The 27,780-nt window shown below is 37.1% G+C and overlaps 2 protein-coding genes across 2 annotated transcripts; one reads left to right on the forward strand and one right to left on the reverse strand.

Moving 5' to 3' along the window:
- Positions 1 to 27,522, reverse strand: LOC134674491 (protein adenylyltransferase SelO-like). The gene is made up of 12 exons (XM_063532591.1): positions 27,151 to 27,522; positions 26,275 to 26,438; positions 24,609 to 24,689; positions 24,071 to 24,234; positions 20,440 to 20,615; positions 19,967 to 20,066; positions 18,512 to 18,672; positions 16,660 to 16,781; positions 16,368 to 16,497; positions 1,887 to 2,013; positions 1,013 to 1,125; positions 1 to 839 (listed from the first exon to the last, which is right to left on the reverse strand). Exons 1-12 carry the CDS (start codon positions 27,340 to 27,342, stop codon positions 717 to 719), a joined length of 1,653 nt encoding a protein of 550 aa, XP_063388661.1. The 5' UTR covers positions 27,343 to 27,522; the 3' UTR covers positions 1 to 716.
- On the forward strand, positions 3,099 to 8,135 carry LOC134674466 (cytochrome P450 6B2-like). The gene is made up of 2 exons (XM_063532546.1): positions 3,099 to 5,178; positions 6,675 to 8,135. Exons 1-2 carry the CDS (start codon positions 3,678 to 3,680, stop codon positions 6,857 to 6,859), a joined length of 1,686 nt encoding a protein of 561 aa, XP_063388616.1. The 5' UTR covers positions 3,099 to 3,677; the 3' UTR covers positions 6,860 to 8,135.
- Positions 27,523 to 27,780: the final 258 nt, after the last annotated feature.

Here is a 27,780-nt window from a genome sequence, read left to right on the forward strand (position 1 = left end):
AAATATATATTTAACAACACGACTGAGTACAATCAAGCTCATGAATAATTCCAAATAATATAAGAATGGAAAAAAGTATATTTAATTTATTAATATAAAAAAAAATTGTTTATTAAAAAAAATACATTTAAGAGAAAATTATTATGAAGTAATTTTACTTCAACAATATAAATATAGATAAAGCATTTTTACAATGAGCGATCCTTTCCCAAAATATATCAACAAAAGTTATTACAAATATAAAATATTACAAAATAACTATACAGGGTAAACACTATTTATATATACTTATTTAACGATTCTGTTCTTGTTCGTAACTTTACTTTTAAAATATCCTAACTTCTCTATCCGTCCCTAAGTTTCCCTAAAAAATATTTTATATGAAAATTATACTTGTTCCATTGTTTTTATGTTTCTATATAGCTGATACTAAAATTACATTTCAATTGCCTAATTGACGACCCAATCATCTTACTTATAAAACTCTCGTTGGCTCTCCTCGTCAATCTTGTCCATACTCTTCAGGTTAGGCCCCGTAGACAACATGCCAATCATTATCGCTCTGTAGCGAACGAAACGCAACTGTCACTGTCACACTAATATGGAAGAGCGATAGAGACACAAAGCGATTCGATGGCGAATGGCAAGCCATTGTCACCTTGGCTAGGCCGCCTGGATCGTCATGTAAATTTAGTATGGGAATGTAAAGACATGGTTTAGCTAGAGCAGCTCAGCTTGAGTCCGTAGGACCAGCTGGGAGGTTGGGAAGAGTATCCCAGCTTCTCGGCCTCCGCGTTCACCTCGAATGGTCTTCTGAACAGCTCCAGCAGAAATCGCACCTGGAAAAAGGAAAAACGACAATTAATAGTTAGCTTTAACACACTTTCGCATTTAAAATATTAAAGTGTAGTAACTTGTGGCAGTATCGGAGCGTCATTAGTAACAGTGTAAGCGCCGACCGCCATAAGGTACCTTTATCCGTGGAACGTCACATTTTGTTAGTTTATGTTACCTTCGTGAAGTCGTTGTTTTCTGCGTCTGCGATGGCTTCCTGCATCATCCAGTTGCGCGGCACGTACGCCGGGTTGACGGCTGACATGCGCGAGCGGCGTTCCTCCTCTGAAACTGAAAAAAACATCATAAATGATCCTATCCAGCAGAACTACAAAGTCTACAAACTAGTGCCTACGCCAATTATCGGGATTAGTTGAAAGCCGCCGACGATTGTGACGAATGTAGCATGAGTGACGAAAGCAGAATAGGACTAATTTAAGAACTTGACGAAAAACGAATGGGACGACCCAAGACGATACCGCAGGCTCCCATGAGCCGTTGCAAAATGTCGGGATAACGCGAGGAATATGGGAATCCTATCCAGCAGAACGTGTAAAACTCGGTATGCGTGTACGAAATAAATGGAACTGTGTACCTACAAGTAATCCAGTAGTATTTCCTCTCTTCCCAAAGTTATACGGTGTCTCCTATAAAACGAGCAACAAGTACAAGTACAAAAACTTCTAAAAATTAAATAGATAAATATATATAAAAAAAGTAATTATGAAGTCTTTAAACTTTTTCATACAAATTAAATAGGTACTATTTTGAATGTACGCTATCATCGTCAATCATCATCAGTGTAATTGACGTTGTTTGTCACGCTATAAACGTAACAAAATTTACAATAGAATGCGTCTTGGAATAAACTTTAAAGATTACTTAAAAACAAGATATTATATTTTTAAAAGTAGCTGAACAAATGTTGTTCAGTTTGAGGAGTACAGTTTAGTTTATTGCTCCTGTTACAGGCTCCGCAAGGTTTAGTTTTTTTAAAAATGAAAACGGATAAAGTTACAACCGATAACAACATTAACAATTAGAAAACTAACCATTTTCTTTCTCGACCCTCTGCCTGTACCTCTCCACCCACTTGCCCCACCCTTTGGCTTCTCTAATCTTTTTGAGGGACCACTTGGTTTCCAGCTTAGACACGTCCTCTAAATCCCCCAGGTCGACCTGTGAACAAACACCGATGTTACCTTCAAATATACTCTGGCACATATACTTTGTCAGTAGAAAACGGCGGCAAATTAAAAAAATGTAGGCGCGATTAAGGGTTGATCTCCCGTAGAATATTTGAATTTCGCGCGTTCTTCTACTGACAAGTTGGTTGGTTTGGTGGGTTTCAATATATCAAGCTTGGTAAAGTGACAACCAAAAGCCACTAATTAAGTAGGTAAATACAAAAAAATTACAAAAATATATACTAACGAAAAATTATAAAACATATACTAAAAACCTATTCATATACTCATCGTACATAATACAGTGTTTTATCTACACACATAGATATCAATCATATCATAAGAGAGCGTATACTATGTCTGTAGATAGAGATACAACACTGTATTTAACTCTGCATAGAAGGAAAAATAAACAAATGATGGCATTAAAACTTGTGTGATCCTTTCATGAAACTCACTCTGTTCGTTTCATAAACCCTCAATCGTATTTTAATGCCTTTCATTATGTAGCAGTCACATAAACCACGATTATATTTATTGCGAGCATGATCATTCCTACATAGGTTCAATACTTGATATAAATAAATACATAGATAAATAGGTGACCTATTTATGCGCGTACAATATTGTAGTCTTAGATAAGGGAGACGTAGACAGCAATTACTCTTAATTGAACCCTATCAAAGTTCATAAACAGTACTGTGACCAAGAAACAAGGGCTTACGTGGCCCTATAGTTCGTTTTTTTAGCATTAGAAAGAACTTGCAAGAAGGTAAGCGATCTTGACAGGTCTTTTAATTGAAAAAGGCTTTTTAAAAATCAGTAACTATTACTTATGAAAGCAGAAGAATATAAATTATCGTATTACATTCATAACTGTAACATATTTGCTGAAACTTATTTTTAACATGTGTTTTTCAATTAAAAGACACATCAAGATTGTTTACCTTATTTCTAATGCTAAAAAAACGAATATATATCTAAGTCTAGCTTAAAATCAGTATTTTGTAGTAATGCTATGTTAGAATAGGTACTTAATAAGGTTTTAATTTGTACCTCATACTAGCGCAAATATATCCCATGCTTGACAATATTATAACGAAATCAATTGACAGTATTGGCACAGACTAACCAGACACAGCATTATGCGCGTCGAGGTATCGAGTTGAAAATGTTGAAATTAAAAACCGTATACTTCTCTCTACAGTCTCTAGAAGCTGTGAAAAAATCAAACTTCTAAGTTAACGAAAAAAAAAAAGAGTCGGCGGCGGCGGCAATTATTTAAATAAGTACCTATTGATTTTATGCAGCAAAAAAACGTAATATATTTCGACACTCAAAGGAATCAAAATGTATCTGTTACTTCCCGTTGACCTAGAACTATGAAATTTGGCAAGTAATATCGTCTTACACTACAAGTAGGTACAGGGAAAAATCTGAAAACTTAATTTGTAAAAAGTAAAAAAAAAAACGTGTACGGAACCCTCAGTGAGCGAGGCCGACTCGCTATCGTACGGTTATTTTTTAATTTACACGGTTATCGAAATTGTGGGCGCAACTGAAAATAGCGCTCGCGTTCCAAAATGTGTGGGAGCGCTTGTGTGGTGAGTTGGTGCCCAAGTGTGTTTCGTCTATTCGTTGAGGGGGTCAGTGTCAATGGGTCAACGACATTTAACCAAATACAGGCTATTTCAAACACCAGTCTATACAACTTTTAGAATCATGGCCACCGACATCATAATAACACACATAACACTTAAAACGATACCGCTCAGTCGCTCGAACGCACACAAAATGATCACTACGATACTACTCGCGTCTCTCATTTTACTAGTTTCCTATTTATACTATGTGACAACTAAGAAATTTAACTATTGGAAGAAAAGGGGAGTTCCATACGCAAAGCCTGTTCCTTTACTCGGGAATTATGCAGGTTATATATTGACCAAGGAATACATAGGCTCGGAGGTACAGAAATTATGCGAGAAATTCCCAAATGAACCTTATTTTGGAGCATTTTATGGAACGGAACCAGTTTTGATACCACAGGACCCTGAAATTATCAAGCTGATTTTGACGAAAGACTACGCTTATTTTAGTGGCAGAGAAATCACAGACTATTACCACAGTGAAACTATTACGGAGAATCTTTTCTTCTCAGGCGGGGACAGATGGAAAGTTTTAAAGCAGAATCTCTCTCCGTTATTCTCCATAAAGAAAATGAGGAACATGTTCCATCTGATAGAGAAATGTTCTAAAATGCTGGAAGACATGATGGATTACGAATTAGCAGAGACAGAGGTGGCAGAAGTACGTTCTTTAATGACAAGATATACTTTGGATGCCATATGTTCTGTATCTTTTGGCGTTGACACAAACCTCATGGAGAAAGACTGTACTAACAAAAACAATCCTTTTAGGATCATGGGTGATATGATCTTCGAGATATCTACATACAGAGCTTTAAAAGCAACCGCTCGCGCGATATGGCCTGGAGTTTTCTATGGCTTAGGCTTCGAGAATTTTCCATCGGAAATAAAGAGTTTCTTTAGTAAGCTAGTAAACGGAATCTGCGAGGAAAGACAACACAAACCGACATCCAGAAACGATTTTATTGATCTAATACTAGCTATGAAGACAGATGGTAAACTTACGTTTGCTGGTGATAATATTTGGGGTGATAAGAAAATTGAGCTTGAAGTTGATGACGATCTGGTAGTAGCTTTGGTAGTTGGTTTCTTTGCTGCTGGATTCGAAACGTCAAGTACTTCTTTAAGCATGTGTTTATACGAGTTAGCGAAGAATGAAGAAGCTCAAGCGAAAGCGCATGAAGAAATCGATGAATATTTGAAGAAAACTGATGGTAAAATCACTTATGAAAGCATAACTGAGATGCCATATCTAATGGCTTGTATGGAAGAGACCATTCGTCTTTATCCAGTCCTAGGGGTGATAACAAGGGAAGTGATGGCAGACTATACGATGCCTACAGGGGTGGTGTTGGAGAAAGGTTGCAGGGTGCACCTGCCGATATACCATCTGAACCGGAATCCGGAATGGTTCGAGGATCCGGAGAGTTTCCGTCCGGAGAGGCTGCAGGGGAAAGTGAGACCGTACACGTTTATGCCTTTTGGAGAGGGGCAGAGGATTTGTATCGGTAAGTCACCATGAATATTTTTTCTATTTTTTAATTTGAACCTTGTTTGTATAATAAGTTGGGATTAATTTCGTATCATTGAAAAACAAACAAAAGAAATGCTGTATTATTTTATTTGCTTTATAAAAGGATCTAATTAGACTGTAAAGAAGTGTACATTGTAATGCCCATTGGGCCTTACTAGGTTAAGTTGTAATTTTGTTCTGACATACTTGTTAATACACGGATTTGATTTCGTATTAAATTTCGCAATAAATTGTTTGTTTAGGGAGTATAGGTGAAGTTAAGAAAAATATTACGAACGATCACGATGGGGGAAGGGGGGTCAGAGATGATATCACGTGTAATTTTATTTTCAAAGCGGGAAAGAGAATAACAACAATATTACATAAAAAAATAATTAGATCAAATAATCCGCTCTATTTTATATAATTTCTGGACGACCCCTTAAGAGCGTTTAGAGCGAGTATTTATTTTAACACTCGGCCTTAAATAAGATTGACACTTCATTTATCAAAATCGGTTCAAAAGTTTGGCGTTCTGGTGGCACACAACAAACATTTGCATACGTATACATACATATTTACATATTTGTACTGTTCAAATCATAACCCTTCCTTTTGGCCATAGTCGGGTAAATAAACTTTTTAACTGCGTATATTAAATAACATGCACGCAGTTGGCCTTGTACAAGGTTATCTTGTGTTAGGTACCTAAGTCCTACCTACATATACTCAATACTCAATATCTTTATTCCGTCCGTCCGTTCTATCTGACCGTCTGCCTAATTAATGAATAACAAGAATATCGAGAAACCTAAATACTTACATATCAGGCGGTCTAGCACGAGTTACGTTCTCGCGCGCGACTCCGTACATCAAGCGCAACTTCAAGTACGGACTCGCGCGCGAGAACGCAACTTATGCTAGACCGCCAGATTACTATACCTAGCTAGGTATGTTTTACAGCGGTCAAGAAATAAATTGCAAAAAATACTCTAAGTACTAAATAGTAGTTTAAAAGACTGCTACATAATGAAAACCCATACTGTTTCTGAAACGAGTTAAAATCGATCGAGTTTCATAAAAACACCAAAAGAGTGTTATAATGCCTATACTCTGTACGTCGGTACCCTGGTATTTAAATAAAAGTAAACAAATAATTTGTACATTTTCGGATAGTTATATCCTCCTAAGGCCCAGCCATACTTATGAAAAATCTAGAATTTGCCACTGAAATTTAAACCTTTAGTGTAGGAAATAGAGTAGATTTTGGTTTTGTTTGAAAATTTAACGAAGCAAAACAAATGCGACTCTGTCCCAATTCAATATGATTCAAATTTCATCGAACTGAATAAGTACTACAGGTAGGACCTTGGGCCTTACGAGGAATATATAACATTTATTGGTTAACCAACCAAATACAAAACCGCCTGGATCTGTCACTAAACGAACTGACTTTAACCTACATTATACATTTAATAATATTGTTTCCAGGATACCTCCTAGCCAAGATGCAAGTGATCTCCGGTTTAATCTCGGTTCTCCGCAAGTACCGCGTATCACTCGCAGACGGGACGCCGCTCAAATTAAAAATGGAACCGAAAGCAACCGTTACACAGCCGACAGGAGGCGTCAAACTACGATTTACTAAACGAGAGAAGTTAGAATTAGCTATGTAGTGAGTATTTGTCTCGTATCAAAACAAGATGTATGCAGTAGTACCATATTAAAGCTACGCACCACGTAAGATACCTGCGCAAGTATCGCGTGTCGCTCGCAGACGGAACGCCGCTTAAATTAAAAATGGAACCGAAGGCAACCGTTACACAGTCTATAGAAGGTGTGAAGATACGATTTACTAAGAAGGAGCAGTAAAACGTAATTAGCTCTGAAGCAGTAGGTACCATACCATATTAAAGCTATGAAATTACGCACCACATAGATAACGGTGCGCAAGTAACGTGTGTCGCTCGCAGACGGGACGCCGCTCAAATTAAAAATGAAACCAAAGGCAACCGTCACAGCCTATTGGGGGTTTCAAACTACGATTTACTAAGAGGGAGAACTAATAATTAGCTCTGAAGCAGTACCATATTACAGCTACGCACCATATAAGATACCTGCGCAAGTACCGCGTGTTACTCGCAGACGTAGACAGGACGCCGCTCAAATTAGAATTGGAACCGAAGGCAACCGTTACACAGCTTAATGGAGATGTCAAAAACTACGATTTACTAAGAGAGAGAACTAATAATTAACTCTGAATCAATACCATATTAAAGCTACCCACTGAAGATACCTGCGCATTTGACGTGTTAACAAACCAGAATGATTCGATTTTATATAATCTTGTACCGGTGACTCGTTCGACAGCTATACTGCAACAACCTATGACGACAATTTTATTAAAATTGCATCAGACGTAATTTTATGTAAATTGCATCGAAGCTATTATTATATATGTTATATAATTTGCTGCTTATTTGGACAACATAGAAATAGAAATAATTTTGCTTACAACTATTAAGTTGAGAACCTGAGATGAGTTAAATGCCTATCACGTATATTATTGTTTATTAACGATTATGAAAATAAGTTGATTTAATCTTAGCGTGTCCTTTCCATATAAGGTGCAGCAGGGAAATTTCAACTGCAGGGTAATTTCAACTAATCGAAATATCTTCCATGTTTTACATTATTGGAGCATTCCACGGGCTGTCCCGTACAAACGCATTGTATTTCCTGTGTTGCGGCTTTTTTCTCGGCATTTAAAGCAGGCGATTATTTTTCTGTGCATATTTTTGACCATTTGTCATAGAAAAGGAAACTCTTATGTACCTTTAAATCTTCAGAAACTTCGCGTTTGTATGGGACAACGGTAGACAATTTCATGGAATGCTCTTATTAACATTCGCTAACATTCTTGTTGATACATATATTAGACCAGCGGTGGAACAAAAATGGGTTTTGATAACATTAAAGTTTTTTCTTTTTTGATATGTTATTGTAAGCATGTTAAATAACGTTCATGTAAAAAGTTAGAAAATTTTAGGTGGAGCGTTCGGCCATATTTAAATATTTAAATTTTTGCTAAATAACTATGTAAATATAAAATTAAAGTTACAAAAAACTTTAACATATTCAATAACACTTTAATTTATTCACAATATTCGGTTTTTAGAAATCTGGAACAGCTGCTTTCTGGTGAACGTAAAAACACGAATTATTATGTAAATACAGAATTAGAGTAGCTGATATTGCAAAATTACGATATTACCTATCAACTTAGTATACATGTAAAAAGTTAGAAATGTAGACAATGTGCTTGTCTAGATATTGATTTCTGGTTAAGCAGTATAGCTAATATTGAATTAAAGTCTGTAGAGTTAATATTACACGGTCATAATAAAGATCTTACTTCTCACACAAAAGATTAGAAATATAAAATCACGGCGACACTAAATACTGATACGTAAGTATGCATTCCGAGCTTATATTTCAAACGCGCGGCGTTTTCGCGCGCCGCGCTGTGCGCCGGGGCAGGAGGCAGCGATCGACGGTCGCGGGCTAGCGGTTAGCGCGGTGACCTTAAAATACGCAAAGCGTTTATAAAATTATTATCAATGGTAAATAGTTATTTTACACAGTACACTAATGGAAACTTACCTTCCCTTATTTATTTCTATATGTACTAGGGATTGCCCGCGGTTTCGTTTACGTAGAATTCGTTATCGTGTTAAGTATAGAAATAATAGATACATTTGAAAATTATTTTAGGTGCATTGTCATACAGATAACTACCCTTGTTAAAGTATTCTTCAAATTCAATACACAGGTGTCATTTCAATATAATTTTGCGTAATTTGGCGCTTTTAGGTTATAAATGACTAGCGACATATATTTTTTAAGAGCGATCATCTCCGATAATATTTACTTTATCATAAAATCAATTTCAAACTAACGTTATTCAATATTTATCATTTTAAAGTCAATATTACCAACCAACTGATCCAATTTACCTACGGAAACAACTCAAAATTTGCATCAAATTAAATGCCACTTTTCTTATCCGTTTCGAAAAATCAAGAGGGCCTTTACGAGCTGATGTGATGAAAATTTTATTTAACCTTCGTCCCTCGAAACCTTCACTACGCTCAAGGTTCAATTTTACGAACCACTCGCTACGCTCGTGCTTCAATTTTAGAATGTTTGAATTTGTGAATGTACTTCCTGCCTCGCACAGCCAAACTGTGGAATTAACTGTCCGATACGACCTTCAAACCTTAAAAGACCCCCATCTTAAAGGTCGGCAACGCGCTTGCAACCCTTCTGGTGTTGCGGGTGTCCATGGGCGGCGGTAATCGCTAACCACCAGGTGATCCGTCTGCTCGTTTGCCTCCTATTTAATAAAAAAATGTTTCGCTTGTTTGGGTATCAATATTAGCACGAGCGGTTAATCAACAACTTTTCCCCTTGTAAAACAAATAAGGTAGGTGAAGTGCAGGCATATCAGGCCCGGCGGGTAACAAGGCCCAGCATTCAAAAATAACAGTTGCTCCCTATTATTCCCAATTATTCTGAATTTGTACTTGTTGCTAAGAAGGCCCACTGTCAGTGCAGGTAAAAAGGTCCAGTCCCGGGCCTTATTGAACATATGAGATGAAATATTAGATTAAAATATTTTAAGATAATTTTGAATATTTTTAATCTCTTATTAATAAGATCGATTTGAAGAAACTTCTTTAAAATTATGACTTATAAATAACACTTGCACTGCGTGGGCTGTCAAAATTGCTGCAGACTTTTCTTGGTCTAACACTAATAATTTATCACTTGCTTTATTGACCTAAAGACGTTTATAGATCAAAACGTCTAATAACATTGCGGCACTTATACTTTTTAAAGGCAGTAACTATTTACAAGTGACTTTTTTTGTTAATACATAGGTAGGTATTTACGATAGAAGTGCGAAAAATAGATATTTTGCAACGAGTGACAAATTTTAACACACGGCCAAAGGGAGTGTTTTAATGTGCTTATTATAGCACCGGTGTCGTAATGTAGCACCAGATGTACTGTCAAAATTATGTTAATATAATACTTATTTGTTACGAATAAATATTTATACTAAAGACAGAGGAGAATGGAAGAGAAAAACATGTTGTGCCGACCCCACATGACGTGGGATAAGGGCAGGGGAAAGAAGAAGAATAAATATTTATACTGTAAAAAATTATCCCACCAAACACATTTTCATGTAAATTGTTGCTAAGACGAAACCATAAGACTCGCACTGTCAAAAAGTTGTCAGATCTCTTGTCGAGCCAAGCTTCAAACTCTACAAGCCCTAACTTCACTAACTCTACACCTTAGTCAAAATATGTGGCTTGGCTGTTTCGCTACCGCCACATGGGCATAAGGTGAAAAATTTATTAAATTCATTATTTTTAGGGTTCCGTACCTCAAAAGGAAAAATACTGAACCCTTATAGGATCACCCGTGTGTCTGGCTGTCTGTCTGTCACAGCCTATTTGCTCCGTAACTACTGCACCAATAAGTTGAAATTTGGTATACACATGTAAGTCTATAACCCAAGAACATACATGTAAAGTAAATAATAGAAATTCAAATGTGACGTTCCACGGGAAAAGGTACCTTATGAGGGTTTCTAGTTTCGGAGTTATGAAATGTTTTGTAAAGAGGTGAAAAAATGCTCAATTTTTTTTTATTGTGTGATCTCAAACCTTAATGCGTAACGTTTGTTTACCTGTTTTTATTTTTGTTATAAGTTAGTTATAAGCCTAGTAACGTCGTCTCAGAGTTTAGTAAAAAGGTACCTTATGGAAAAAAGGTTGAAAATTTCCAAAAAAACTAGTCAATACGGGAAAAGAAGTTTGGTAGAGAACTGTATTAGCATTCTGCAAAACTAATTTGATAATTTCAGTTCTGGTTGGGGCGCCTAGCAAATATTATAACCGTACATCGACCGACATTATAAATCCAAGTAGCCTGCTATTATACTAAAGTTACTCTCGTCAAGTCTTTCTTAACTAGAATAATCTTCATTTGGTTTGGTCGCATGCAATAAATCAGCCATTGGTTTGCTGAAAAATGCCAATACCCGACGCATTACCTTATGGAATATCTAAGGTCATTGAACCTCAATGCCGCTTGTCTTCAATGGCAACCAAAATATATTATTGATAAGAAATAGACGATTTATAATATCTTTACCCCAAAATATTATTAGTTTATCCTAACTGTTCCATCATCATCATGCCTCATCATGTAACTTAACCACAAGGTACCTTTTCATTACATACAAATTATTGGTCTTTTTTAAGATTATTATGACGAAGAACCAATTAAATTTGTGGCAGTTTAATGTAAATTAATATTTTCTATTCATAAAAGATAAAAGCTTCAATGTGATTGATGTTTTGTAGTGATGTATTATTAGATTTATTTCCATAAGGTACCTTTTCGTAAATGTATGGAGCAAATACTGTTATTGTTATGTAAGTTTAAAGTGGCATAAGGGGTTAAATATAGTATTTAGTTGGGGTTTTAGGATTTATTTCATTTGAATGACAGAATTTCTTTCATATTATGTGCTCAGAAAAATTGATTGTGTGTTACATTAAAAGTAAAAATATTCAATTATCTGATTTTATATGAAAAAGTCAGAAAATACATTTTCACCTCTAAATCGGTATTGTTTTTTGCTTAAACTGTCTCTCAGTGTCGTTTTCTAATAGATAAAATTTAAATCTAGAGAGCTCATTGCAATAAATCGTGAAAATGAAATAAAACTTTATTTTCAAGAGACTGGTTAGTATACACATAAATCAGTCGATATCAAAGGTTTCTATTTGCATTACAGAACAAGTCGCAACATTTTTTAAATCTCAGATATATAAGGTATTATTATTTGTAGTCAACTATGTAACTTACTTTAGGAACTTAGTTTTTAAGCGGCTAAACTTAAAACTTCTGTATCGTAAAGTTGCTCATTTCACAACATTATTTTCAAAAAATCATATCTCTTCTTTTGTATTATCGATAGCTTATTTATTGTAGATTACTGGGGTATGCATAACTCCATACCCGCCATAAGGTACCTTTGACCGTGGGACGTCACAAATAAAGGGGTCACTTTTGAGATAAATGATAAATAGAAGAAAAAAACACTATATCTTGTTATATATCAAATTAAGGGGCTCATTGTGAGAACCTCAGATATATTTTTTCATAATTTTAAAATAAATAGTTTAGAAGTTATTTAAGAAAATACGCAAAAAATGACCATTCCCCCCCCCCCCCTTATCTCCGAAACTACTGGGTCTAAAATTATGAAAAAAATACACATATTAGCTCTTTTCCTATAGATGCCAGAAAAACCTATTAGAAATGTGCAGTCAAGCGTGAGTCGGACTTAAGTACCTAGTTTTCCGATCCCTACGGGTTTTTTAAAGACATTTTACTCACTTTTCTCTAAAAAAAATATATATTGTTAAAATTGTGTAATGTACGGAACCCTTGGAACGCGAGTCCGATTCGCATTTGGGCGGTTTTTGTATTATACTTACAGTAGTTCTTGTAGAAATGAAACGGCCAAGCCACATACTTTTGGTGTAGGGCTAGTAAAGTTAGAGGGCTTGTAGAGTTAGAAGCTTGGCAAGAGATCTGATAACTTTTTGACAGTGCGAGCCTTATGGTTTCGTTTGGGCAACATTTTACATCAAAATGTTTTTGGTGGGATTTCACTTCTTTTTGTAAGTTGCTTATGACAATCTTCCATGCCCTAATTTAAAGGGTTGGGGGTGATTTACTATTAAAAATCCTGAAATAAGTATCTGGGGGCATCTGTTACACAATGTACTTCTTACTGATTCCCCATATAAACCCTTCACCCCGTAAGGGTAAACTTTGGAGTTAAAATCTGCCTTCACCCCGTAAGGGTAAACTTTGAGGTTGAAATCTATTCTATATCCTTCCCCATAACAATACCTATCTACATACCAAATTTCAACTAAATCGGTTCAGCGATTATTGATTCCCCATACAAAATTAAACCCCATCTTCATCCCCTTAGGGATAAATTTTTTTTGAATTTATTTGTTGTTTGTGTACTAAAACTATCTTACATACCAAATTTCAGCTTCTTAGAGGACTTCAGGAAGTACCCGGTATTGATGATCATCAAGTGAGTGAGTCAGTGACGAAATCGAAGTTTTTAGATATGAATAAAATCTAAAGTATAAGAGCTATGCAATTGATATGCTTAATAAGTCCGAGAACTTTGTTTATCTGGTATAATCCAACCCCAAGTTATGAGGGTTCTAAAAAACGACGAAGCGCTTCGAGAAAAGGTAGATAGTGCCCTTGCGCTTTGCTCGTCTTGGCAGGGGCACTGCCGTGCCCCCAGATGTTAAAAGATGATACTACTATAACTAATAAAGATTTATGTTTAGTTACCTACTATTTTCGCGTAAACTAGACAATTTTTATATCTTTAGTTATTAAGGCCCAAAATAATTATTTTCACTTATTATAAATAAATCCTCCTGTTATGAAGTATCAAATATTGTTATTTGTATATGTATAACTCTTAAGTTAAAAACAATAAAATCTGTTATTACCTACTGTCAAAATGATTATTTTTTGCGGGATTAAGTAATACACTGCTAGTGTTCAATAAGGCCCATAATAGGACTTTTAAGGTATATTTTCCAAGAGTATCGTAATATTTTTATAACTATTTTGGTATAATGAAGAAACTTAAATAAATGAGAAACCTATTTGAGTGAGTTTTTCATACTTCATATCCTGTTTATTAAAAAAAACCATTTTAATTTAAGGTGGGCTGTATATAGGCATATACGGCCCACACGGAATATACAATAAGGTAAGTGGCCTCACTTACCTTATTGTATATTCAGGATGTATACCGTGTAATATTGAGCAGTTGGTTTATAATATACATATTATGATATTGACCTTGAATAGGACAGGACATGACAATAGGAACCAGAAATAGGTATAGTTGGTCAAACCATTTGTCAGTAAATAAAAACAAAAAACTATATTCATCCTTTTCTTTTGGGTGCTAGTACTAGTGTAAGTCAAAGATAGTATGATGATTCTCTCTGTCTATGTTTGAAATGAGACGTTCTTTTTACAAACTATGTATAGTAAAAAATAGTTGTGAATATCTTGTACATTTTTATTACAATATTAGTCAAGATAATGAAATATAGCTGGTCAAGCAAATCTTGTCACTAAAAAAAGGCGCGAAACACAAATTTTCTATGGGACGATATCCCTTCGCGCCTACATTTTTCAAATTTGCCGCCTCTTTCTACTGCCAAGATCTGATTGACCAGCTGTAGGTATTTTTACGTAATAAGATATTTTAATTTCACGTAATGTCCGCATCTAATTTATACATGTGCACGGTAAACAAACAAATGAATGATAAGAAAAGACAGACAGTGTTACTGAGCGGGAGGTGGGGCGAGGGGCGAAGTATAGGTAGGCTATGATAGGCTCTCGAGCGCCGCGCCGGCGACTGACGGACCAGCGCGGCGTATGTATGAATTTCGCGCCTTTTTAACTAGATTTTACTATTACAATGCAAGCTACACGCAGAAATTTCTTACTTTCCATAATATGGCTGCGTATATTATTTTATAGTAATAGACTTATTTTTACAGACTCTAATTCAATATTAGATCTTATAGGACAAAAAACGCATATTAATTCTAGAGCATATATCTTATTCTTCTAGCTTTTTAGCTTGCCTATTAACTTAAAAAATGAGATATGTTGTTGTGGATTTATTAAACTTTAATTCAATATCGACAAAATAATAAGCTAATTGTAGTTTGATAAAGAAGCACGTTAAAAAAAATTCTAATAATTTTACATTATAAAGCGTCATACATATTATAAACAATGGAACTTAAACATTGCACTTTAATTCAATATTAAAAAATCATTACTAAAAATATATAAATACCTAATTTATATTTAACGCTCGTTCTAACTTTTCATCATATATTGCAAATATGCTTAAAAATATGTCCCATATCAGATAAGTATCACTTTTTCAACTTTAGAATTATCAAAACTTATAGTGCAAAAATCCGGTCCCACTATTGAGCTATATGATTGTTGCTTGTATGTAAATTCAATGTTGACGTATAAAAGTGTCCCTGTGGCCTATTTACTGAATAAATGTTGAAGTTTGAAGTTCCGCCATGATGGGCTTATATTATATAACTACCACAAAAACGCCTGTTTATTTAGTAAATATAATGTACCTATCATAAAATCAGGCTTTTAAGAGTTTTTTGTCTCCTGGATTAACTAACCGTAATCATAACAACGAGAGTTGATTCGCCCAAGCATCTTAATAGTATTAGAGTCGGACCACGATTCACGTAAAGTGGTATAGTTCGTAGTTTTGTAACTGAGCCCGAGCTAATCCTATTGTCTATTGTTAAGTAAAACCGCTCGTGCCACGTGCCACAACCACCTGCATAAAAACCTGCGTAATTCGGTTACTGAGTGCCGGCGAGTCGAACACTACAGAACCAGTCTAAAATGTGTCATCGAGATGCGTAACAAAGGCGCGTTATCGGAGAGCGCACCTACACTGGTTTTTTGAGCGTTGGACTAGCCCGCGCTCAGGTGCCAAATTCTACTTAACAATAGACAATAGGATTAGCCGCCGGGCTCTGTTACAAAACTACGCACTATACGTCAAGTACGGAGCTTATATGTGCTTATACTGCCAAGTTTGTGCAAAGTTAACGTAGTCAGAGTCTATTTTGTCTATGACGAATATGAACTTACCTCAGCTAACTGTCGGAAGGTGCCGTTGAAGTCAGCCATGGAATCCTGCATCAAATGGAGGTCTTCTATCAGAGCTCCGTTGCCATCTTGAATTATAATACTAACTTACCTCAGCTAACTGTCGAAATGTGCAGGTGAAGTCCGCCATGGTATCCTGCTTCAAACTGAGGTCTTCTATCAGAGCTCCGTTACCATCTTGAATTATAATACTAACTTACCTCAGCTAACTGTCGAAATGTGCTGGTGAAGTCCGCCATGGTATCCTGCATCAAACTGAGGTCTTCTATCAGAGCTCCGTTGCCATCTTGAATTATAATATGAACTTACCTCAGCTAACTGTCGAAATGTGCAGGTGAAATCCGCCATGGTATCCTGCATCAGATTGAGGAAGTCCTCTATCAGAGCTCCGTCGCCATCTTGAATTTCTTTCAGACCCAGTTTCAGAAGGTATGTGGACCTGGGGAAACATTGTTGTTAAGGATGTACAAACAGATGGCGCTATAGTCAATTTTAAGGACTACTAGATCGCGCCAACATAATTATTTTTAATTTAATAATGTTTCGCATGTTTTTATTGTAAAATTTTTTATGTAATAAATAAATTAAAAAAAAACCTTACAGCACTTTCCTCTTGACATAGTCTTCTAATGTGGCTTCAAATTCTTTAATCTTCTGCTTCTGATCCTCTGGAAGGATGGGTTCCAACGCGAGAGCGAATTTTTCCAAGTTCCACAACAGGATCTATTGAGAAAAATGAGAATTGTTATAGTTAATTTTTTTAGCATCAGAAAAAACTACGCGATCACGTGTCTTTTAATGGGGTTGGCCGGTGGAAGTTTTTAGCAGATGGCGCCATCATAGCTTGCCCTGTCAATCCCTAGAATTGTGTCAGATTTTTGTTTTTTTAATACCCTGGATGCCAGCCCTTCAAGCCAAATCTCATAGAAAAAGGGACAAGCTATGATGGCGCCATCTATGCAAACCTTTGACAGTTGCCAACAGTAACTGTTACTTATGAAAGCAAAAGAATGTAAATAATCGTATATGATTCATTTTTTTTTCGCGATTTCGGGGTCAATCCCATAGTAAAAGTTGCTCAGTATAATTCCAAAACCTCCCTGGAAACGGAATTGCACTTATTTTTAGCAACCGTGTATAAAGCATATAATAAGTTATTTAAATACCATGGATGCAATGAATAAATGATTATGATTACCTGAGGTTGTCTGTCAAAAGCATAGCGGCCGAGGTCGTCAGATGTGTTTGGCACGTAGCTGCCGTAGTAGTGGTCTATGAACCCATACGGGCCGTAGTCTATGGTCACACCTAAGATGCTCACGTTGTCTGTGCTTAGAAAGTGAGTGAAGCCTACACCATAAACTAAATACTATACTAACCTGAGGTTGTCTGTCAAAAGCGTAGCGGCCGAGGTCGTCAGATGTGTTAGGCACGTAGCTCCCGTAGTAGTGGTCTATGAACCCATACGGCCCGTAGTCTATGGTCACACCTAGGCTCACTTTGTCTGTGCTTAGAAAGTGAGTGAAGCCTACACCATAAACTAAATACTATACTAACCTGAGGTTGTCTGTCAAAAGCATAGCGGCCGAGGTCGTCAGATGTGTTTGGCACGTAGCTGCCGTAGTAGTGGTCTATGAACCCATACGGGCCGTAGTCTATGGTCACACCTAAGATGCTCACGTTGTCTGTGCTTAGAAAGTGAGTGAAGCCTACACCATAAACTAAATACTATACTAACCTGAGGTTGTCTGTCAAAAGCGTAGCGGCCGAGGTCGTCAGATGTGTTAGGCACGTAGCTCCCGTAGTAGTGGTCTATGAACCCATACGGCCCGTAGTCTATGGTCACACCTAGGCTCACTTTGTCTGTGCTTAGAAAGTGAGTGAAGCCTACACCATAAACTAAATACTATACTAACCTGAGGTTGTCTGTCAAAAGCATAGCGGCCGAGGTCGTCAGATGTGTTAGGCACGTAGCTCCCGTAGTAGTGGTCTATGAACCCATACGGACCGTAGTCTATGGTCACGCCTAAGATGCTCACATTGTCTGTGCTTAGAAAGTGAGTGAAGCCTACACCATAAACTAAATACTATACTAACCTGAGGTTGTCTGTCAAAAGCGTAGCGGCCGAGGTCGTCAGATGTGTTAGGCACGTAGCTCCCGTAGTAGTGGTCTATGAACCCATACGGCCCGTAGTCTATGGTCACACCTAGGCTCACTTTGTCTGTGCTTAGAAAGTGAGTGAAGCCTACACCATAAACTAAATACTATACTAACCTGAGGTTGTCTGTCAAAAGCATAGCGGCCGAGGTCGTCAGATGTGTTAGGCACGTAGCTCCCGTAGTAGTGGTCTATGAACCCATACGGACCGTAGTCTATGGTCACACCTAGGCTCACTTTGTCTGTGCTTAGAAAGTGAGTGAAGCCTACACCATAAACTAAATACTATACTAACCTGAGGTTGTCTGTCAAAAGCATAGCGGCCGAGGTCGTCAGATGTGTTAGGCACGTAGCTCCCGTAGTAGTGGTCTATGAACCCATACGGACCGTAGTCTATGGTCACGCCTAAGATGCTCACATTGTCTGTGTTTAGGACGCCGTGTGTAAAGCCCACACCTGGGGAGTGAAAAATAAACTACATAATGTTACCGTAATTAACCCTTTAAACGCTACGCCTATGGTGTCCGTAATTGTGAACCTCGTCAGCTATAACCGCGAAAATCGAAGTTCACAAATTGCGGGGATTTTTCTCTGCCACTCTAATTACGCCTTCATTGGAGTAAAAGAGAAAGATCCCCGCAATTTGCGAATTTCGGTTTCCGCGGTAACCGCTCTGAATGCACGAAGGTGTTATTGGGCTGTGGCCGCGCGCGAAAATTGACGTTTTTTGTAATGAAAAGAGATTTTATACACCGTGTTTTTATTGAATTCCGTTAACTTCGGGGTATGATTAAGTACGTTTAAGAGAACTAAATGGAATAGTTAATTTTCAAAAAAAAAAATTTTTTTTCTTTTTGCTATTATTGAAAAAAAAATTGTTTAAAAAGTAATTAAATGTAGCATATTAACTCAACCAAACAATTGAAATCTGTGACATTTCGAACATCGATCGACCGAGATTGTACTTAAGTTTAGTAGCAAATGCATGAACTCATTCTAAACACTAATCAATATGTAAACCGGCCCTAAGGCAAGCGTACACGCTTGTAGAGGCCTTATAGGATAAAAATAAATTATTGATTATCTCCGAAATGGAGTTAATTAGAATATCGGTGTCTTTGAGAAAGTTAGTTGATTTAAGCTCAGGAATGCACCCCTGAAATTAACAGAAATAAAAAAAAACACGGTGTATAAACAGAGATAAAAAGTGGCCAGCCTCCAGTGCCAAATGCTAGAATCGTACCTAAAGTATTTTATTTATTTATTTTTTTCCTTAAAAGTATATCTTCTCACACCTGACTAAATTTTTTACTAGGCATACCAATTTTTTGTAAGAAATAAAGGTTATCATGTTATCATGAAGAAGAAAAATGTTTCCTTGTATCTTTATATGTAGTATGTTTTAGAGAATCTGATTTCCCTTCAGTATCTCACTTAGCGAGAAACACTCTGTTTATTACAAAATCTGTGAAAACTTGAGACTACAATGTTTTAAGCAACCAAGCAATTATTTATATGATATTAGTTCAGATATTAATCATGGTATAATAATATACTCCGCCTGGTACTCTCTTCCCGTCTTTTCTAGGTCACCTGACTGACACAAGCCTACGTCATCATGCGACAGCGCTATATGATAATATGCGATAGCGCTATATATAGCGGCCATGTTATTGTGACGTGGGCTTGTGTCACTCTGGGAAGAGAAGACTATGTTTTATTAGACTATGATATTGATTGATTTATATACCTTGCCAAGCCGCCACCATGTCTAAATTCTTGTGAGCGACCTCTGTGTAGAACTTGACGAATCTGTCTTCATCCTCACTATCTATTGAGGGGAAATGGTGCTGCAACAAGCACAATTAGTTTCGTGTCAAGCAGAAACGTCTGCGAACAATGCTATGAAGCACAACTATGATGCTTAAAATCAATTTAAAAGTGCAGAAATACAGTGTGGAAAGATAAGTCGGGCCCTGGAGGGAAACTACCTTAAATCCTTAAGCTGGCTCATTTTACTTAAAGGAGACATTCTTTTATTTTTAAAAAGAAACAAATGACCATTCGAAGCATGATTTATGGATGATTTTAGGGGGAGGGGGGGTCAAAAATCGATGACGTAATCTATGGACAGCCCCTTAGCGTCAGCTTAGCATCAAAAATTCTTCGTGCTTAGCGTCCTTACTTTAGAGCCAAAACGGTCCAAGTATATAACTAATTTACCTTTATAATGAACTCGAAAAGTGTCTTCATAGTGTCAGGCTCCTTCCTCTTATCGAGTATCTCAAAAGAGCCAAGTCTGTACCAGGCAGGGCACACTCGCATCACTATAGCCGCTCGCTCTTGCTTCGCTCGTCCGGAGTACGTCTTGTCGCGCCATACCATGTGGTCGTCACTCACTGATATAAAATATATAAATATTATTCATTAACCCGTGGAGCGCCCTACTGTCACACGCGTGCTGGTAACTAGTATAGGAGTTCCATACTACGGTAAAACTGGGGCGCTCCACGGATTAAGAGGACTAAAGCCAGAAATTTAAAAGAAAACAGAATCCATGGCGCAAGGCGCGAAACTTGCGACGGAAGATATGGCATGAGTTTTGCATTTTATATCAATTACTCTGGAAATATGTATACTTCTAATTTTTCTAATCAGATCCATCAGCTATATCACTAGCTTTTATATTAAAATTATATGGCTGCTATTTAACTGATCACCAGATTTAATAAAATTTAATACCAAAAAAATCTACTTTACCACCCTAAAATAATGAATGATCACCAAAATTGTAACACCATTTTAATGTGAAATGATTACCAATTTTATTACATTTTACTATCCTATTAAAGGAAATGACACCAAATTAATCATTATTAACCCAAAAATTGTAAATAATTACCAAATTTCAAACCCCAATTTAATGTCAATTGAGAACCAAATTTTTACATCGTGCTATCCTATTAAATAAAATGACACCAAAATAATCATTGTAAACCCAAAAATAGTAAATGACCACCAAAATTAGAACTCCATTTTAATGTAAAATTATAACCAAATTTTTAAATCTTGCTATCCTATTAAAGCAAAGCAAAATTTTCTAGTAGCATTTCGTTTCTGTATGGGTTGCAGTTCAAACCTAACCTAACCCACTTTTCTAGTAACATTTCGTTTACTGTATGGTTCGCAGTTCAAACCTAACCTAACCCACTTTTCTAGTAGCATTTCTTATCTGGAAGGGTCGCAGTTCAAACCTAACCTAACCCACTTTTCTAGTAGAATTTCGTTTCTGTAAGGGTCACAATTCAAACCTAACCTAACCCACTTTTCTAGTAGCATTTCGTTTCTGTAAGGTTCGCAGTTCAAACCTAACCTAACCCACTTTTCTAGTAGCATTTCGTTTCTGTAAGGTTCGCAGTTCAAACCTAACCTAACCCACTTTTCTAGTAGCATTTCTTTTCTGTAAGGGTCGCAGTTTAAACCTAACCTAACCCACTTTTCTAGTAGCAATTCGTTTCTGTAAGGGTCGCAGTGTTAACCTAGCCCACTTAACTGATAGCAGTACAAACCTAACCTAACATACTTTTCTAGTAGCATTTCAGTATGCCTACCTAAGTTATGCGGTGCGGGGTACGGGGGTTGAGCGGGAGGGGCTAGTAATTTTGGCATCATTTTACTTTATTTGGTAATATGTATAAATTTTTTGGTATCATAGTGGTTTATTTAGGTGAAAATATCGCATTTATTTGGTCTTCAAGATTTGGTGATCATTAATGATTTTTGGTAATCATTCAATATATTTGGTATTCGAATACAATTTGAAGTGCAGTCGTAATTAAAATGGTGGTACATTTGTAATTTTAGGCCTTATTTTTTTGGTGTTCAGTAATTTTTTTTGGTAAGCATGATTTTTTTATTTAGGGTACCAAAGTATTTTTTGGTGGTCATTATATTTGTAGCCAAATTATATTATGGACGCTCATATTTCTCAATAGGGAGTATTAGTTCAATGTACTGCCGCCAGAGTGCAGCACTATGTTGTTTAGTAAACCATAATAGACACAGTATAATAAAGAGTACTAACGTACAGTATGGACACTCCCTGCCTCCCGTTGAAAGTGCCGCCCACCCGCTCTCGGTTACCTCACAGTTACCGGCTGGCAAGGACGCGACGACGCGGTGCGCAGAGCGGAGGCCACGTAAAATATTCACATATTAAATAAATATTTACAAAACCTATCAGATCACACTGAAAACAACACAATATCTATATGAACAAAAAATCATGTTTTCAACTTACGTAATATTTTGGTGGCCTGATTTCCTTACAAAAATTTTGTTACTTCGTTTATACTGATTCAAAATAGGAAACTATTGTATAAATCAGGGACCGAATACCGGTATATTTTTCATATAAATTAACCGGTATTCAATTTCGGTATCACGGTTGTTTATGTTTATTTTTGCACTAAATTTAGCTGATCTGATAAATCATTATCGTTACCTAAATACTATTCTATAATAACAAAAAAATATTGTGAATTTTATGAGATATTTTGATTTTTAGTTATACCGGTAACGGTCCCTGGTATAAATCGAGCTTAGATACCCACCTTAGCATAATACGATTCTTATTTCTTCCTAATTCGCGCAATGAGTTTTGAGTCATTGAGGTCATCGAACTTGACAACAAAATGGCGAGAACCCTCGCACGTCTTATCTCACTCACACAAGCATAGTACGCGTTCACCTACACGAGCTTAGACGTGTTCGTATTAGGAACGCGTTTGTTTCATACATTTGATCGCCAGTGTCCGGGGTGTGCCATAGAGTAACTTATATGGACCGACCAAATCAAAGCCAGTGTGTCGGCCACAGTAAGCGAATGCTCATGGAAAGCAGCTCTACGGGAGGAATGGCGACGCGTCGTTAAACAAGTCGCTCAAAAGTCTACATCAGCCATTCTCAAAGTGTGTTCCGCGGAACCCTAGGGTTCCGCAAAGCCTCCGTTGGGGTTCCGCGAAAATACTTGTAATTATAAGAAAATAACCAGCACTTCTATAGGTACATCTGGTCCACAGTGACGAACGAAAATTTTTAATTTGGGGTTCCGTCAAATATTTCGCTTTCCAAAAGGGTTCCGTCACCAAAAAGGTTTGAGAACCGCTGGTCTACATAATGGCCACGACCACTCTGTCAAGAGTGTAACGAAGAAGAAGAAGAGTAACTTATACATACTCGGCCTTAAACAGTTTTTTGACAAGTTTTCACTATGACATAAAGGCGGTTTGTCTACAGGTGGCCTACGGGGAAACGTGAAAATCGAAATTTCGTTATCTGCCTCTCTATCGATTGAATAGGCCAGAGTGATGGAGACACAGAAACCGAACTTTCGATTTTCGTATTTCGCGGTAGGCCCTTTGATTGTGCTTGTGACGCCCTCTATGCAGAGTTTTGCGTAATAACCCATTTCTCACAAACAATAAAGATTATGATTATGATTATGATTATAATATATTGACACAGAATAAATAATAGTACTATCGTACAGAAAGGAAACTTCCTACAAAACCGAAGTTTGACAGCGGTTCAGGGTGGAATCATGCTGTCCCTTTCTAATATATGGCACTATCCCTTTCGGCTATTTAGGGTTGTCAAAATTCAAGCTATTATCTTATCTGTGGTCGTGCACGCAAAGGGACGTCATGCTGTGCCAACCCTAATAATTGCTCGGAGCAATGCTGAGCCGAGCGGAGCCGAGTTTGGCCGAAGTCGGGAGTTACGCACCCCTGTTATTGATTCAATTTTTGGAACTTTTTCAAAATGGCGGAGCACAGAGTAAAAGAAGTCTTACCCACCAAAGCGGCGGCTCGGGTAGTGGGCACGCCAAGACCGTACATAGCCTCTGAGGCTAGCATCTCGCGGACACTCGAGCGAAGCACAGCGCGGCCGTCGCCGAAGCGCGAGTACGGGGTCTCACCGGATCCCTTTAGCTGGGGTTGCCAGCTTTCACCCTTGCTGAAAAAAAAAAGTTTGGTAGAAAAATTTGTAAAAATATATTTTTTATACAAAAACTTCTGTGAAAACATATTTCAAGCTATTTTCAACTTTAAGAAAGAAGTGTCCTGTTTTAAACATATCTACATTATAATTCTTGTTTATATATATATTTCTGGGATCTCGGTGATTTTTTTCTTCGGGGATCTTCAGGGATTTCGATGAAATTTGTTATATGAGGGTTTTCGGGGACGATAAATCGATCTAGCTAGGTCTTATCTCTGGGAAAACGCGCATTTTTAAGTTATTATATGTTTTCCGAGCAAAGCTCAGTCTCCCAGATATTGTTTTATATTTAACAATTAACAAATTACAAACAATCTTGATATTATTACCTGTTAACATATTCACCAAGAACGTGGGCTCTGCCGTCACCCAATTGATCGGCCCAGAAGCCAAATTGGTAACCCCCATACCTGAAATACAACATTATAAAATTTATAAATATCAATAAACCAGTATTTGTTTTTGTTCAATTGTTATTTACGATGGCGAGATCAAAGCCACACGACTCCGCTGGCTTGGTCACCTGGAGAGGATGGGGGAGGATCGTGCTGTGAGAAGAGCGTATGTGGGGCATCCGGGGGGAAAACGTGCGTCTTGGCGTCCCAGATACCGCTGGAGTGACGAAGCCCAAAAAGACCTGTCCGCGCTTGGAATACCCAACTGGCGTGAAGTGGCGCAGAATAGGGCAGAATGGCGCTCTCTTGTGTCAGAGGCCAAGATCCTTTTTGGGTCACTGTGCCAGTGATGTATGTATGTATATAAGTATGATTACATTTTCAATAGTAGGTAGAGTAAACTTAATGCCTAAACTTTTATAGCTGACTAGATTCCAGACATAAGTATTTACATATATCCACATATCCATGGAAACCCAGAACAGAAGATATGTAGAATGTGCTTAGTCCTTAATTCAACATTATTAAAAAGATACAACCCACAAAAATGTGTCTAAATAATATGTAGTTTTGTCTAACAGTAAAATCATTAATTCATGCATCCGGCTGGAGCAAATATTGGTCACTCAAAGAAATCATGAAAAGCAACCTTGGTATACGGATAAAAAGCAAAACTTTTAACACATGTGTGCTTCCATGTCTAACCTATGGCTGCGAAACTTGGTCTCTTACTAAAAAACAACGAGATAAACTTGCAAAGTGCCAGAGAGCTATGGAGAGGAGCATGCTCGGTGTAAAATTACAGGATAGAAACCGCAGCTCTGACATAAGAACCAGAACAAAAGTGACAGACATCCTCACCCACATAGACAGGCAAAAATGGAGGTGGGCAGGCCACACTATAAGATGCAAAACAGAGAAGTGGAGCCAAAGAATTCTCATGTGGCACCCTACAGATGGATCAAGATCGCAAGGCCCTCAATTAACACGATGGGAAGACGAAATTATACTCACAGTGGGACCACTCTGGACAAGGGTGGCAAGAGAGAGGAAATACTGGAAGGAGTTGGAGGAGGCCTTTGCCGACAGGCACACTGAACCAAGAGACTTCATATAAACATTCAAAACTAAAAACCAACAATCATGTTCAGAATAAAGGGCTATATAAATAAATAAATAAATAAAATCATTAATTTAAATGATAGATGTTTGAAAATGATGATCCTATTGATTTGAGGTTTAAACAATTCAGCCAATGGGAAATGAATTCTATCGTGCTACAGGTAGCTAATCAAATAGATATATTGAAGTTACAAACAGTTTACATGTTTGTTGTGGCAATTAGTGAAAGAAAAGATGTGTTTATTGACACAACAGCGAATACAGAACCCACAATATTAGTGTATATTATTAATGTGTGTGTGTGTGTGTGTGTGTGTGTGTGTATATTAGTGTAACTTATAATTAACCATACTTTGTATTAAGATCTTTCAGCCCAGAGCAGTGCTGCAGTGAGTGTAATAAAAATAAACAGCCACTACTTTGTGAAAGCAAGGTTTAATTATTTTGTTTCTTAATTTTGATGAGAACCTTCTTTTACCTATGGCTAACACTCAGTCCTCCCGGCGGCTGGTACTTCCCAGCGACAAAGTTGATAAAGTCCTCGGACTCCGCCACACTGGGATCCAGATCAAACAGGTCTTTCAGGGCATCCTCCGATGCGCAGACTAGGCGGATGTTGCCTGTTAACGGCTCAGTTGGTACCTGGAATTATAAAAAAGGAATTTATTGTGAACTTAAAGAAGAAAACATGAACCACGATTAATTTTTGTACTTACATTTTATTTCTTAATATTTTATGGATGGAAAATATTATCATTAACTACTTCAGAGACATTTCTAGCTAACCTGCATTCAAGGGTGTTACACTAGTGTTTATTTTTTAGTTTGCATACTAAAGCTCCAGGCAGATTTATGGTATCCACCCATAAATTCATTTAGTTAATCACCAGTTTAGAACTTTAACTAGAAAAATAACTAAGTGGTTATTGAATTATGGCAAGATCGCTCGAAAACAACCAAAAATACCAAAAATCTGGCTGGCTCACGTCAGGGGTGCGAAACTCCTGACTTCGGCCAAACTCGGCTCCGCTTGGCTCAGCATTGCTCCGAGCAATTATTAGGGTTGGCACCACTTAACTTCCTTGTGCCTGCACAACCACTGATAAGATAATTACTTGAATTTTGACAACCCTAAATAGCCGAAAGGGATAGTGCCATATATTAGAAAGGGATAGCATGATCCATGATGGTTTTGAAGGAAGTTTCCTTTCTGTACAGTAGTACTGTTATTTATTCTGTGCTCACGTGCATAAGTACAATATCTATTACTTATGGTGCAGTATACAAAAAATAATTATAATGTTTTATTCGCAAGTTAATGCTATGTAAAAAAAAATAACTTGACAATGCCTACCTTAGAAAACACAGCATTCTTAACAGCTACGGGCTCGTTGTACGCCGGGTTTTCATCAATAGGAAGCTCCGCATAATTCGGTGGATATTTAAACTTCCACTCCTTAAAGTTACTCATCAATTTCATCTTAGAAACCGCTCGCACACTGCTATCGTTAAGGAGAGCGGCGAACACGCAAAACGCCCGCTTCATGGAAATATCCGGTTATAATTGAGAGCTTTTGCAATAGCGATTATATCTTGCATATCATCATGCGACGATATTTTGATATGACAGAAATTGGTACGATTTTGTAAACAAGTTTTTTGTTGAAATGTTGTGCAATGTGCAATGGATTTGGTTGTCAAAATTTGACAGTGACAGTGACACTAATGGATGTTTAGTGATGTCAACATACCAACATAGTGATGTCCTCAACGAATAGAATATGCATCCAATGGATGTCAAACTGGAACAGGTATGGTAAATATAGCCGGTCAAACAATTTTTGCACCGAATTGAACATGATCATGACTTTGCCCCACTTTGTCATTGCTGTAACATTAGTCTTAATCTAGCATTTAATTAATACAACAGATGGAGTTTCAACTATTAGTAATACCTACTAAAACAACAATACATGTATCTAAT

The sequence above is a fragment of the Cydia fagiglandana genome, chromosome 20 (genome assembly GCF_963556715.1).
Source record: "Cydia fagiglandana chromosome 20, ilCydFagi1.1, whole genome shotgun sequence".
Classification (NCBI taxonomy): Eukaryota; Metazoa; Arthropoda; class Insecta; order Lepidoptera; family Tortricidae; genus Cydia; species Cydia fagiglandana.